Source organism: Panicum virgatum, chromosome 9N, assembly GCF_016808335.1.
Source record: "Panicum virgatum strain AP13 chromosome 9N, P.virgatum_v5, whole genome shotgun sequence".
Taxonomy (NCBI): domain Eukaryota; kingdom Viridiplantae; phylum Streptophyta; class Magnoliopsida; order Poales; family Poaceae; genus Panicum; species Panicum virgatum.
The window spans coordinates 12,258,258-12,272,372 of NC_053153.1; the positions used below are offsets into that span (position 1 = coordinate 12,258,258).

A 14,115-nucleotide genomic window follows, 5' to 3' on the forward strand; every position below is an offset into this window, starting at 1 on the left:
GTGCGCAGTTCTGTATATCAAAAGTATTTATTTTTTAAAGAAAAAAAAACTAGATGGTCTTTCCAAGGCGAGGATAGAGGTCACAACCGTCCAAGCTGTGATCGCCGGCCGATAACATAGTACGGGTGTTGGTCTTGTCACGGCCATCAAATGAAGTCTAATTACAAAACCATCTCCACAACCCCGTGTAAATCGCGAGACGAATCTAATGAGTCCTTTGACCCCGCGATTAGAGGATGGTACTGTAGCATCACTATATCAAATCATCAATTAATTACCGCCATTAGATTCATCTCGAAAAGTTACATCCGTCTCTGAAAAGGTTTTGCAAATAGACTTCATTTAGTACTCCATGCGGGCATTCGTATTTTTGTGTAAACTTGATTTGACACTTTACCCGTTGTTGGCATCATCCGACAACAGAACAACCGTCATATGCAGCGAAATCATTGGCGCCACGCCGCAGGGACCGTACGCATGCAGCCATCAACTGACCCCTCGGCATGCTAATCAGTTCGCTCAGGCAGCGTAGGCCCCTGCAGGCAGAGAGACAAAACTCCCTCTGGATGGTGCTAGATCGCGTGCCCTTGCTGGCAAGGCACGCAGTAGTACTGACTGCTCTTTTGGAACTTCCCTGTCTTCCTTCTCCTTCCTCGGGCGGCGCCCAGGCCCAGCTCGATCATCAGTCTCGCAGGCTGATCACGACTAGACCTGGGGTGTTCCTGATTTGTACTTTTTTTGAGCCAACCAACAAAGGAGGGGGGAAACAAAGGAGCCAAAGCCGCTCGACAGCGGCAATGTGCCTCTCCCACACATCTGCGGCCCTGTTTGGATGAAAATAGCACAAGTAGCACAAAAATTTTGATCAATAATTAGAGGTACTAAATAAAGGTAATTTACAAAACTAACTCCACAGCGCTGTACTACTTCGCGAGACGAACCTAGCGAGGTTTTTGACCGCACGATTCGAGAATGGTTACTGTAGCATCACTGTAGCCAATCATCGATTAATTACTATCATTAGATTCGTCGTGAAAAGTTACACTCATCCATGAAAAGGTTTTACAAATAAACTTCGTTTAGTACTCCATGCATTAAAGATTCTTTTTTCGGGAATTGTGTGCTAGTAGTACTAGAGCTAAACCAAACAGGGCCTGCATCCATGTAGCATCGATCAACATCATTGGATCGAACCCCAAAGCTCAGCAGGGTTCGGAGCAGAGCAGGATGTGCATACATTGATACATATATATAAAGATCATGTGCTGAGGGTTGCTAGGATCGTCACACACACCAGCTCTCTCCCTTCACCACTTGTCACTCCTACTCGTCTGCTTGCATTGCTTGCTCCCATCTCCCAAGAACCTTTGCATCTCCGTCCTTTGGACCTCGATCGCTATGGCGAGACCACTTGCAAGGTGATCATCACAACTTGCAGGAGAGAAAGCTTGCGAGTTGCAAGGGACAGGGATATAGCTGGTAGAATTAAGCAGGTGGTGCGATCAGTGATCACCTTACCTGAAGAGCAGAAGCAGCAGCGGCAATGGGGTGCAGGCTGGCCGTGCTCGCCTGCGTCGTGCTCTTGTCGGCGGCGATGGCGAATGGCATCAGGACGGCGGGGACTGTTGCCCCCAGCGCTCCCGGCCCTGCTATCACACCGACGGCGAGCGCTGCTGCCGCTGAAGTTGTGCCGACGCCACCGGTTGCCACGGTGTCTTCAGACCAGCAGCAGGCTCCCTTGGATGATCAGTACAAGGACAGCAAGAGGAAGGTGCCCAACGGGCCTGATCCTATCCATAACAGGTACTAATCCCACTCCCACCTCATAGTTCTTTCTATAGTATACAACGCATTGTTGCGCTTGTATTTCTAATTTCACTCTGCAATGCAAATCTCTGACTCTGAACACTGAAAAGAGCTTATACTAAAAAAATCCATGAGTTTTGCAAGTTGCAACATGCAACCCCGTCAAACCATATTTAGCAACAAAGTCATGGGTTCATGGCAGTGATATATTACCTCCTATTTGTTCTAACTTCTGACTAGCAGGTTATTAACTGGTTACCATGTCTAAAATCTTCATCTTGCTTATACAGTTGTACACCTATACTACTTTTAAAAACTTCAATTTCTATTTGCAAGATGAGCTTGCTTTATTTGGCAGTTCCTCAGAAAAATGCCGGTTTAGCTAGTGCAGGTTGGGGACTATATAAATGCCGTCACAAACAAAGATGGTACTCTGGAAAGAAGACCTTAGCATGAAAGAAATTTACAAATGATTGCACAACAGTGCAAATATTTTTCGAATCAGGCATGCATGCATGCATGGGTCCCATTGAACACTGACCTCGATTCAGAATTCACCATGTCCTGCATTTTTTCTCCCTCCTTCCCTTTGTCCATACGCCCTAACCATCATGATTCGCTTGCTTTTTTCAGGAGAGCCAGATGGGGAGAAGCACCGGCGAGGAGAGTGTAGGACGACGACGACGTACAGATTTCTTCTTTCTGAAGGCTAAACGCCGAGCATACATTGATGTGGTCCATCCATCCATGGCGGAGCATGCGATGTGCCTGAGCTCCAGGTGCAGCCATGGTGGTGGTGCTCATGATGGTCGACGCCGACGACGCAAGTGAAGACGCACTTATATGTATGCATGTATTAGAGAGAGAGGGTGAGAAGGAGAGACCGAGATCACAAGGCCATACACAGGAGGATGGTACGGTACGGTCTACGGTGGCTGATCTTCGCTTTGGCCAAAGTGATCTGCTGGATCCTCCCTCGATGAGGTTTTTGATGTTCTTCTCTTTTTTCCTTTTTTCCTTCTTTGGGGGTTTAATGGTGTTAAAAGAAGCACTAGTCCAACTCCAAGTAATCACTCACACAGAGAGCACGTAAAGCTCACACAACGCTCGAACATTGATGAACCAATTAAAGACTGAATTCTTGCATTGCCTTCTTGGCGCAGATTTTTGCAGTTTAGCTTTTCCTTGTTCCCGATAACCATCACTTTAAACGACTGGATGTACGAATCCATGCTTCGAAAGTGCTGAAAGAAGTTTGGCATGCAGCAAATAATCCCATCCTCATCACCTCATGCATGTTCCTGTCAGTAGTCACCAATCAAATCAAGCTCCAGAGTTCAGACCGGCCGGTAGTAGCTGATCATCGGGCAGCTACGGACTAGCACAGAGCCAGAAACGTTTTGATCTTTTGGCACGGTGGCCGGGCCAGCAACTGGCTCCGGCGGCGGCGTCGGCCTCTTTTGCTGGGCATCGGCATTGGCGTTGCCTATCTTTGGCCTTTGGTCTCTTTTACACACTGGCAGCAGCATCTGAGCTCATCTCACGTCTTTAGTTGCTTTATCTTTTGCTGACGCCGCCGCTGCTATCGAGTCGTGCATTTTGAGGATTTCGTGCTGATCGGTGATCGTGGCTGTGAGAACGGCTTTGCACTCGGTTTAGGTGAAATTATTGATTAATCCTTCAAGTTGAGGGCTAGTACTTGTCCGTCTCTCGACACACCACGCGCTAATCCACACCTTAGAGGCACTTAATCAACACGAATCACCTAAAATGAGAGCAAACCCGGTAGTCCCGGTACGTGTTTGCCACATGCCCAGGATTAAGCACACGTACCGTTATACAAGCGCGTACATTGCCGATGATCCACAAAGAGCAGTTTTACACACTTAAAATTACAAGTTTGATATAGGAGGGTTCAGCTAACTTCCACTACAAGCCTTGGGCTCACGGAAACCATCTTCTAAATAAAGAAGCTTAAATATTATTATATTTACATGCTCTCACGGAGTTCGATTACGATAAAACATACCTAAGATAATGATGCCTTGCTCAAGGACATCATCACAGCCACAACAACCTACTCCTCCCCCGCATTTAGATCAGCGGGGTAGAAGTGGCCGTACACCCCTTCCGGCTCACCTGAAACTAGGTTTAGAAAGCACCCTGAGTACAAAGGTACTCTGCAAGACTTACGCGAATAAATAAGCAAGGATCATGCATTGGCTCAAGTAAAAGCTTTAACGTTAAGTAATTATTGCATAAGCATTAGCTCTCTACACTATCACCTATCAGAATTAATTAACCGTACCCAACCCCAAACGCTTTTAGTTGATTAAAAGAGTAAACTAATAGTCAATAGATCATTGACAAGACATGATTCCAAAACCAACAATACCGAAACTCTCTAAGAGGAATTCGGCGAACCAAGAGCTTGCTCATATCCGAGAGCGCGGCAATTCGAATTGATTATAACCTTGCAAGGGTGTACTACTTTACCCACACGACGCAAGGACCATGCGACTCACCCAACCGGCCAAAGTTGGATAAGGGGATACTCGCGTCAACCATTCCCAACAAGGCTCAACCGTTGAGGGTACGCCCAGCTTGCGCGTGGAGATTTAGTTCCACCGGAGACTTCTCTAAACTTTCCTACACATAGTTCCACCCGGGGACACACTAAACCTCCCTGCATAGCCCTTGGCCACGCATCTGGGACCGGGCCCCAATGATCAAGTCAAAGAAGGTAATTGGCTCATCCGTACCATTATATTGGATATGTGGTAGCACGGAAAGATGCTCAAGGCCGATGGCATCCACTCGGTCCTTAATCGATCCAAGCGGACTATGCCCATGTGACTTCATTCTCTAGACCCTACCATTCCGCTCGAATCTCGGTACTATTACTTTACTAGTCACCAAACCAAACCAGTGCGATCAAGGATTATCGGTACGTGTGATCCTCCAAACCGTTCCTGTCTAGCGAGCAATATGAGTATTCTAAGCAGGGCTAAGCATCTAGTCAGATTAAGTTATTAACTGTCTAACTGGTGCCAAGGATATGAATAAACGAATCAAGGAAGGAGAATGCATGAAAATAGGTACAAGAATGTAATACGTACATAGTATATATATAACCCAACAATACCCAAGTGAGATCACTAAACTAGTCAAATTAAATAGGTGCAAGGGATTATGCTTAGCTGCTTGCCTTGGTTAACTTCGGGCTCGACCATGAACTGGACTCCGGGTTCAGGCTCGACGGACTCGGCAGGCTCAACGGGTTCGTTCTCCGACGGTTCAGTCACTATAATGCATGAATGAGATGCCAGAATTAGCATGATGCCATGATTGTGCAAGAAATGCTATGCATGAAATGAGATGCATGCATTAGTGTGATACCCTAGATTATGCAAGGGTGATAAGACATGCATAATGAATGGCACATATACGATTATGCACAGACGTAACACACGCGACGACAAACAATCACTATCGTACACGCGAACAGAAAAACTAGATCAAGAATTAGCAAATAAACTTATACAACAAGCATAAATCACAAATTAAATTGAACATGCAGAGGACATTACAAGGAACTCATGAAAATTGGATTTACAGCAAAAGCATTTTCCTAGAATTAACTATTAATGTTACAAGTTTCAGCTGTCCTATACAAGTAAATTCAGAAAAGGAATGCAAACTTAACTGAACAAATCTAGAAAAATTACCACAGAAGCTAGACAAGAAAACAAAGCTAACAAAATTGGTTTCACCATTTTATCATTTTTCAGCAAGAAGTTACACATTAAACAAGCTTTTGGACAGAGCATATGAAATCACACTAAAACCTTAACAAACAGCAGGGAAACATATAAACAAGTTGCACCACTGGAAACTACACTTCACAAGGAGTCTAGAAAAATTTGGTTTGACATTTTTAGAACAGTACACAACTAACTAAGTATTTATATCACTTTTTCAACATTAAACCACAAGTAAATCTACAGGACAGTAACATGCAAAACTATATTTTCATGAGTAGATCTAAGCAAGATGAAACTAACAAAACAAGTTTCACTATTTTTGGATCTATATTTATTTTTCTATGATTTTTGCAAACTCAAACACACAAGTACAACAAGGATTGTTATTAGCTTCTACTGTTCATCTTCTACCCACACAGAATCACACACGCAGCACGGCGGCGAGGCTCACCACTCCCGCCAGCGGCAAGCAGGGGCGGAACAGCACGAGCAGAGCGCGGTCCAGGGTGAGGGGGAGCTCACCCAAAGCTCAGACGAAGGGACGGCGCAACAGGGAGGCGCCATAGCGAGCAGAGACGATGACGGGTGGAGGTGCTCGCCGGGAAGCCTGTAGAAGAGGGGAAAAGGATGGATGAGCACCCAAATCGGAGGAGGGCGGCGGTGGGGAGGTGCAGCCATGAGGAATCGAAGCGGGGCTCACCATGGGCGGCGAATCGGCGGCGGCAACGAAGCTCCTCGCGACGGCTTCCAATGGCGGCCGGCCGGTGCGGGATCGATTCCGGTTAGGGTGGGGCTCGGCCGGACTTGGGGAAGCACGGCAAAGGTGGAGGACAAGGCGGAGCTGGCTCTGGCGCGCGGAATCGGAGCGAGGTGCGACGGAGATGGTCGTGGCGCCGGCTGTGCCATTGCTCGGCTCGAGCTCGAGGAAGGGGGAGAAGGAGAAGGGGAAAACGGCAGCTCAGAGGGGGATAAGGCCGGCGACGACAATTGCGGATAAGGACGCATTAACCGAGGATGGCCGGCGGCGATGCCCGACACACGCATACCGAGGATGGCTGGCGCGTGGCCTCGCGCGACGCGCGGCACGCTAGAACAGAGGAGCTACCGGACTGTCCGGGCCTTAAAATTTGGGGTCGTGACAACTCTCCTCCTTAAGAAAATCTCCCGAGATTTATGTAGACAAGAGGAGAAGGATAAAACTTGACTAGATTGAGACCATATTCACCTAGACAAGTTACACATCCAAGAATTGAGGTATAAGAACATGGGTGTGGTGACAGAGTGAAAACTCACCCCTCGGAAAAGAAATCAGGGTATTCTCGACATAAGCAATCCTCACATTCCCATGTGGCTTCATCTTCATAATGATTACTCCATTAAACTTTGACAAACTTCACCATGCTACGCTTCACCTTTCTTTTATCATGATCAAGAATGGCAATTGGGTATTCTTCGTAGATAAGACCTGATTGAAGATCAAGTGCCTCCGAATCGACGGGGTCGGTTGGGACACTATGACACTTCTTTAATTGAGAGATAAGAATAACATTGTATAAGGCGGAGAGTGATGGAGGATGAACGACAGAGAATGATACACCAGGAAACATTTCTTAGAGAAAGGATATATTTGGACAGCAGCACAGTAGATTAATTGGTACAGATTTGGAATCCAAAGAGGGAATACAGTCACCATCAAAGTCGGCTGAAAAGGACTGGTTGACCATTCTAATGCTAACACATAGTAAGATTTGGCAGAGAAGAGAGGTTCTACGTTCTGGAAGAATCAAATTCTGAATTAGGTAGTGATCCTATATAGAAAAGACGTCAAGGTGAGTTCTTAAGGAGCTCGGAGAAACTGAAAAGAAAGAGTATCAAGGCAAGTTTTTCTCAAGAACATTCTTGCTCGATAGTGTTTATTAATTGAATTGAATGATGCAAGATGCACATGTTGACATGCCAGTTAGTGTACTAATACCCCTAGAAACTCAAAACTAAGACAACCCATTCGCATCGTTATTCGTCTAGGGCCTACCCCCCTAAAAAAATGAGGTAGAGAAAAACATTTTAAGAGTTGCATGAAGTGATAGTTGTAGTAGTTCATATCCACACGTACTTAAGCACCAGCGCGCATCCAGTGGCACAGTCGTATGGCTGCAGTCCATACGAGGCCCTAGGTTCCGTCGCGGCACTATAGTTCGTGGAATAATCACCACTACACAAGAAAATCATAGGGAGCAACCCAAGTAGCACAAATTGAGAGAAAGGTTTTTTTTTTAATTTCAAAAACATCAAAAGCTTTATGTAGACATACGGAACACATAAAATTAGTTAGTCTATCACACGGATTTCGCTATGTTAGACTCACACCCAAACAACATGTGATTATGTAATGCAACAAAGATGCGACCTTATTAATGATTATTTGAGCAAGAATGTAAACAGATCGGAGTTAGGTGTATGAATCAAAGCGATTAGAAATGAACGAACATGAACACTAGAAGAACAACATGATGCTTCTAGTCATCAAGAATGATCGGGATGGATTATCGTCAAGCATTCGAATGTATGACCGAGAGACAAGGATGACCTGTAGATTTCTCCAAATTGTCTTTGAAGCTAACATTTATGACGGCAAGAAATGTCAGGAAAGGTTATAGAACCTTAGAAAGTGAAACTTAGATTCAAAACTCTGCATGTCCTACGTTTCTAACCATACTAGGTCTATCAAAAGTGAGATGTGCAATGGTGTGAAGAAACTTATACGAAAATATTAGCAAACACCCAAAGCAACAGAATATGCATGATATGATGCATGTATGCGAAGTATGAATGCAACATGACGTCTCCTCACATTGTGAGCACGCCTTAACGTTTTAGCACTCACTCACGACCCAAAACAACAGCATTGTCCAGCAGCACTACAACCCTCCTACTAGCACTCAGGACAATGGGTGATTCCCACCCTCTCAACTCCGGTAAAAAGCTCAAAAGGTTTCCAGAGGGTGAAAGGGTTTTCCTACGCTCCCGCTACTCATGAAGACAAGAGGGGTTAAGCATATCTTAATTAAACAAGTGAAGCAATAAGAGAGAATTAGCTCTAAGATGAAGGAAGAAATGTAGCATTTTACCTTAGGTTCAAATTTTTAACAAAAGTAAATCTTAGTGCAAGTGATCATATTTTATTTTACTCTCACCCACTAAGCAAATTTTAGGTTCACTTTATGGAAACCTTAGCTCTGATACCCGTTGTGAGAACCGCCCAATTTGCACTCGGTTTAGGTGAAATTATTGATTAATCCTTTAAGTTGAGGGCTAGCACGTGTCCGTCTCTCGACACGCCATGCGCTAATCCACACCTTAGAGGCACTTAATCAACACGAATCACCTAAAATGAGAGCAAACCCGGTAGTCCCGGTACGTGTTTGCCACATGCCCAGGATTAAGCACACGTACCGTTATACAAGCGCGTACATTGTCGATGATCCACAAAGAGCAGTTTTACACACTTAAAATTACAAGTTTGATATAGGAGGGTTCAGCTAACTTCCACTACAAGCCTTGGGCTCACGGAAACCATCTTCTAAATAAAGAAACTTAAATATTATTATATTTACATGCTCTCACGGAGTTCGATTACGATAAAACATACCTAAGATAATGATGCCTTACTCAAGGACATCATCACACCCACAACAACCTACTCCTCCCCCGCATTTAGATCAGCGGGGTAGAAGTGGCCGTACACCCCTTCCGGCTCACCTGCAACTAGGTTTAGAAAGCACCCTGAGTACAAAGGTACTCTGCAAGACTTACGCGAATAAATAAGCAAGGATCATGCATTGGCTCAAGTAAAAACTTTAACGTTAAGTAATTATTGCATAAGCATTAGCTCTCTACACTATCACCTATCAGAATTAATTAACCTTGCCCAACCCCAAATACTTTTAGTTGATTAAAAGAGTAAACTAATAGTCAATAGATCATTGACAAGACATGATTCCAAAACCAACAATACCGAAACTCTCTAAGAGGAATTCGGCGAACCAAGAGCTTGCTCATATCCGAGAGCGCGGCAATTCGAATTGATTATAACCTTGCAAGGGTGTACTACTTTACCCACACGACGCAAGGACCATGCGACTCACCCAACCGGTCAAAGTTGGATAAGGGGATACTCGCGTCAACCGTTCCCAACAAGGCTCAACCGTTGAGGGTACGCCCAGCTTGCGCGTGGAGATTTAGTTCCACCGGAGACTTCTCTAAAGTTTCCTACACATAGTTCCACCCGGGGACACACTAAACCTCCCTGCATAGCCCTTGGCCACGCATCTGGGACCGAGCCCCAATGATCAAGTCAAAGAAGGTAATTGGCTCATCCGTACCATTATATTGGATATGTGGTAGCACGGAAAGGTGCTCAAGGCCGATGGCATCCACTCAGTCCTTAATCGATCCAAGCGGACTATGCCCATGTGACTTCATTCTCTAGGCCCTACCATTCCGCTCGAATCTCGGTACTATTACTTTACTAGTCACCAAACCAAACCAGTGCGATCAAGGATTATCGGTACGTGTGATCCTCCAAACCGTTCCTGTCTAGCGAGCAATATGAGTATTCTAAGCAGGGCTAAGCATCTAGTCAGATTAAGTTATTAACTGTCTAACTGGTGCCAAGGATATGAATAAACGAATCAAGGAAGGAGAATGCATGAAAATAGGTACAAGAATGTAATACATACATAGTATATATATAACCCAACAATACCCAAGTGAGATCACTAAACTAGTCAAATTAAATAGGTGCAAGGGATTATGCTTAGCTGCTTGCCTTGGTTAACTTCGGGCTCGACCATGAACTGGACTCCGGGTTCAGGCTCGACGGACTCGGCAGGCTCAACGGGTTCGTTCTCTGACGGTTCAGTCACTATAATGCATGAATGAGATGCCAGAATTAGCATGATGCCATGATTGTGCAAGAAATGCTATGCATGAAATGAGATGCATGCATTAGTGTGATACCCTAGATTATGCAAGGGTGATAAGACATGCATAATGAATGGCACATATACGATTATGCACAGACGTAACACACGCGACGACAAACAATCACTATCGTACACGCGAACAGAAAAACTAGATCAAGAATTAGCAAATAAACTTATACAACAAGCATAAATCACAAATTAAATTGAACATGCAGAGGACATTACAAGGAACTCATGAAAATTGGATTTACAGCAAAAGCATTTTCCTAGAATTAACTATTAATGTTACAAGTTTCAGCTGTCCTATACAAGTAAATTCAGAAAAGGAATGCAAACTTAACTGAACAAATCTAGAAAAATTACCACAGAAGCTAGACAAGAAAACAAAGCTAACAAAATTGGTTTCACCATTTTATCATTTTTCAGCAAGAAGTTACACATTAAACAAGCTTTTGGACAGAGCATATGAAATCACACTAAAACCTTAACAAACAGCAGGGAAACATATAAGCAAGTTGCACCACTGGAAACTACACTTCACAAGGAGTCTAGAAAAATTTGGTTTGACATTTTTAGAACAGTACACAACTAACTAAGTATTTATATCACTTTTTCAACATTAAACCACAAGTAAATCTACAGGACAGTAACATGCAAAACTATATTTTCATGAGTAGATCTAAGCAAGATGAAACTAACAAAACAAGTTTCACTATTTTTGGATATATATTTATTTTTCTATGATTTTTGCAAACTCAAACACACACAAGTACAACAAGGATTGTTATTAGCTTCTACTGTTCATCTTCTACCCACACAGAATCACACACGCAGCACGGCGGCGAGGCTCACCACTCCCGCCAGCGGCAAGCAGGGGCGGAACAGCACGAGCAGAGCGCGGTCCAGGGTGAGGGGGAGCTCACCCAAAGCTCAGACGAAGGGACGGCGCAACAGGGAGGCGCCATAGCGAGCAGAGACGATGACGGGTGGAGGTGCTCGCCGGGAAGCCTGTAGAAGAGGGGAAAAGGATGGATGAGCACCCAAATCGGAGGAGGGCGGCGGTGGGGAGGTGCAGCCATGAGGAATCGAAGCGGGGCTCACCATGGGCGGCGAATCGGCGGCGGCAACGAAGCTCCTCGCGACGGCTTCCAATGGCGGCCGGCCGGTGCGGGATCGATTCCGGTTAGGGTGGGGCTCGGCCGGACTTGGGGAAGCACGGCAAAGGTGGAGGACAAGGCGGAGCTGGCTCTGGCGCGCGGAATCGGAGCGAGGTGCGACGGAGATGGTCGTGGCGCCGGTTGTGCCATTGCTCGGCTCGAGCTCGAGGAATGGGGAGAAGGAGAAGGGGAAAACGGCAGCTCAGAGGGGGATAAGGCCGGCGACGACAACTGCGGATAAGGACGCATTAACCGAGGATGGCCGGCGGCGATGCCCGACACACGCATACCGAGGATGGCTGGCGCGTGGCCTCGCGCGACGCGCGGCACATTAGAACAGAGGAGCTACCGGACTGTCCGGGCCTTAAAATTTGGGGTCGTGACAGTGGCCTTGTATCGCGCATTTTGGGGATGAAGACTGATCGGGACTGAATGCATCTGTTCCTAACTGATCAATGGTAGCCACTAGCCAGAGTCGCAAAACAAGTCTGCTGGCTGATTTGCCGCATGGAAAATGGGTACTTTCAGTTGCATTGGAATCAGCCAATTAGGTATTTAGCTGTCGTGCCTGCGGCCAGAGACCGGAATCCAAGGAGGACGAGAGAGGGCGTGAGGCAGGTTTCAGATGCTCAACTGCTGATGCAGACCTGTCACTATTGCAGGTTTGGGATTTTGGTCCCGTGTGCAATCGTTTTCGTCAGTCCATCTGCAATGGTTACCTCGTGTTGGAGGGGAGTACGGAGCATGCATGGTTTCGTGGGAAATTTTGGAGATGTTTTATTCTGTACTCCCAGTCTCAATGGGAGAGTCATAGTAGTGTCATAATCATTAAATTTGTTGATGTGACAAAGTTTTTATGAAGAGAGATGATGTTGAGTGTCATGAATTGTGAGAGGAGTGTCATCATCATGACACTCATCTGTCTCGTTTACCGAGTGTATGGTCTTGGTAACTGTGTCGACGACACTTCCACTGAGACTGACCTACTCAGAAGAAAATCTCTCTTTCTTCCCGAGAAGATTGAAAATTATTTCCGAATCGCAATGTAACCGCCACTAAAATTCGCGAAATCTCAACTGTAGTGACGGGTACAAACCCGGGACCCTTGATGGGCCGGACTCGTGTAAGGGGAAACTCAACAAGTTCACTGGGCCGGGCACGGCACGGCCCACCAGCCCGCGTAAGGAGCAGCCTTCGTTCCTAAGACAACGCACCTGGGAGCCCGACCTCCGGGCCACGTGGCGGCTCCCCGACCTAGTGCCCCGGGTCAGAACCATGCCGGACGACCCGGGCCGTGCGCTCCAAGGCCACACCCCTTCTGACAGGCGTGCCGGCCAAGACAGACCCCCGTACAGGCTCCACGACACCAGCCCTCCTTATCTTGCGGCGTAGACATAGGCTACAGGGCTCCCTGACAGAGAAATAGCGCCGCCCGCGCGGGCCTCGCGACACTACGGGTGAGGGCGTCAACGGGCGTCGCCTCCTGCGCCGTAATGATGGTCGCCCCTGCGCACCACTCCATTACGCCAGCGAGCGTGACCGGACACCCCCTGCCTGGCCTCGGTAAGGCGCCCCTCACCGGGCGTGCCGTCCTACGGACAGGGGCTATGCGAGCGAGACATGAGGTAGCCCTGCAGATAAGAGGCGTAGATCCAGGCAGACAAGACCGGAGGTGATCCCCGAACGACCATCCGAGTGACCGGGCCGTCCCGACTGACCTCGGATGGGACAGCACTTGGATAAACCGTTGCCCAAGAAAACCAACCAGGATCAAGCCACGCCACTCCCGACTTATCGAGTGGGCCCCGACGATTGACAAGGACGAAGGACACCCCGATGGTGCCCAGAGACAATGCTAGATATATGTAAATGGGGGTCCCACCTTAGACTATAAAAGTGAAAGCCCTCACATAGGAAAAAGTTGGACTCCTAGAGGTTCGACACTACTTGACCAGCTTGTAAGCTCCCCCCTCAACCATGAGCACCCGGACTCGAAAGCAATAGAGAAGAACACCACCCCCATACTGGACGTAGGGTATTTCAGGCCCGAACCAGTCTAAATTCTCGAGTCTTTGCGTACTAGACCATATCCGATCAAGCGCACAACAAACGAGCAATCGAATAGTTTAGTAATCGTTCATTTCCCGCAGCGACATATAGATTCACAACTTCATGACGAATATATTTAACACGGAACTCCTAAAGAGGTTAACATTTCACTACCAACCTTATGGATTCGGAGAGGGTTTAGAAAAAACAATAAAGAACTCAAGGCTTGAAACAAAGGCTTGAAATCATTTGGTAATTATCATTCAAGTTAGGTGAGTAGAAACAAAGAAAATCCAATTGATACGAGGAAAGATCAAGAAAGCTTCAAATAAAAAACTATTCATTATGTTGCAA

At 46.3% G+C, this 14,115-nt stretch overlaps 1 protein-coding gene and 3 long non-coding RNA genes across 7 annotated transcripts; 1 reads left to right on the forward strand and 3 right to left on the reverse strand.

Annotated features, from left to right (window-relative positions):
* Positions 1–256: 256 nt before the first annotated feature.
* On the reverse strand, positions 257–1,659 carry LOC120690356. Of its 2 annotated transcripts, XR_005681729.1 has the most exons (3): positions 1,519–1,659; positions 1,246–1,396; positions 257–816 (listed from the first exon to the last, which is right to left on the reverse strand). It is a non-coding gene; the product is annotated as an uncharacterized LOC120690356 (long non-coding RNA). The 2 variants fall into 2 exon arrangements; XR_005681728.1 differs by lacking the exon at positions 1,519–1,659 and having other exon boundaries at positions 1,246–1,412.
* On the forward strand, positions 1,513–2,978 carry LOC120690355. 2 transcript variants are annotated; one of them, XM_039972987.1, is made up of 2 exons: positions 1,513–1,803; positions 2,440–2,978. In XM_039972987.1, the coding sequence occupies exons 1-2, from the start codon at positions 1,544–1,546 to the stop codon at positions 2,477–2,479; spliced, it is 300 nt and encodes a 99-aa protein (XP_039828921.1). In that variant the 5' UTR covers positions 1,513–1,543; the 3' UTR covers positions 2,480–2,978. The 2 variants fall into 2 exon arrangements, with proteins under 2 accessions (XP_039828921.1, XP_039828922.1); XM_039972988.1 differs by having other exon boundaries at positions 2,449–2,978.
* Positions 2,979–4,733: 1,755 nt separating this feature from the next.
* On the reverse strand, positions 4,734–6,702 carry LOC120690357. Its single transcript, XR_005681730.1, has 3 exons — positions 6,271–6,702; positions 6,022–6,177; positions 4,734–5,110 (listed from the first exon to the last, which is right to left on the reverse strand). It is a non-coding gene; the product is annotated as an uncharacterized LOC120690357 (long non-coding RNA).
* Positions 6,703–10,116: 3,414 nt separating this feature from the next.
* LOC120690358 lies at positions 10,117–12,231 on the reverse strand. 2 transcript variants are annotated; one of them, XR_005681732.1, is made up of 3 exons: positions 11,657–12,231; positions 11,479–11,563; positions 10,117–10,494 (listed from the first exon to the last, which is right to left on the reverse strand). It is a non-coding gene; the product is annotated as an uncharacterized LOC120690358 (long non-coding RNA). The 2 variants fall into 2 exon arrangements; XR_005681731.1 differs by having other exon boundaries at positions 10,118–10,494; positions 11,408–11,563; positions 11,657–12,223.
* Between the last annotated feature and the right edge of the window lie 1,884 nt (positions 12,232–14,115).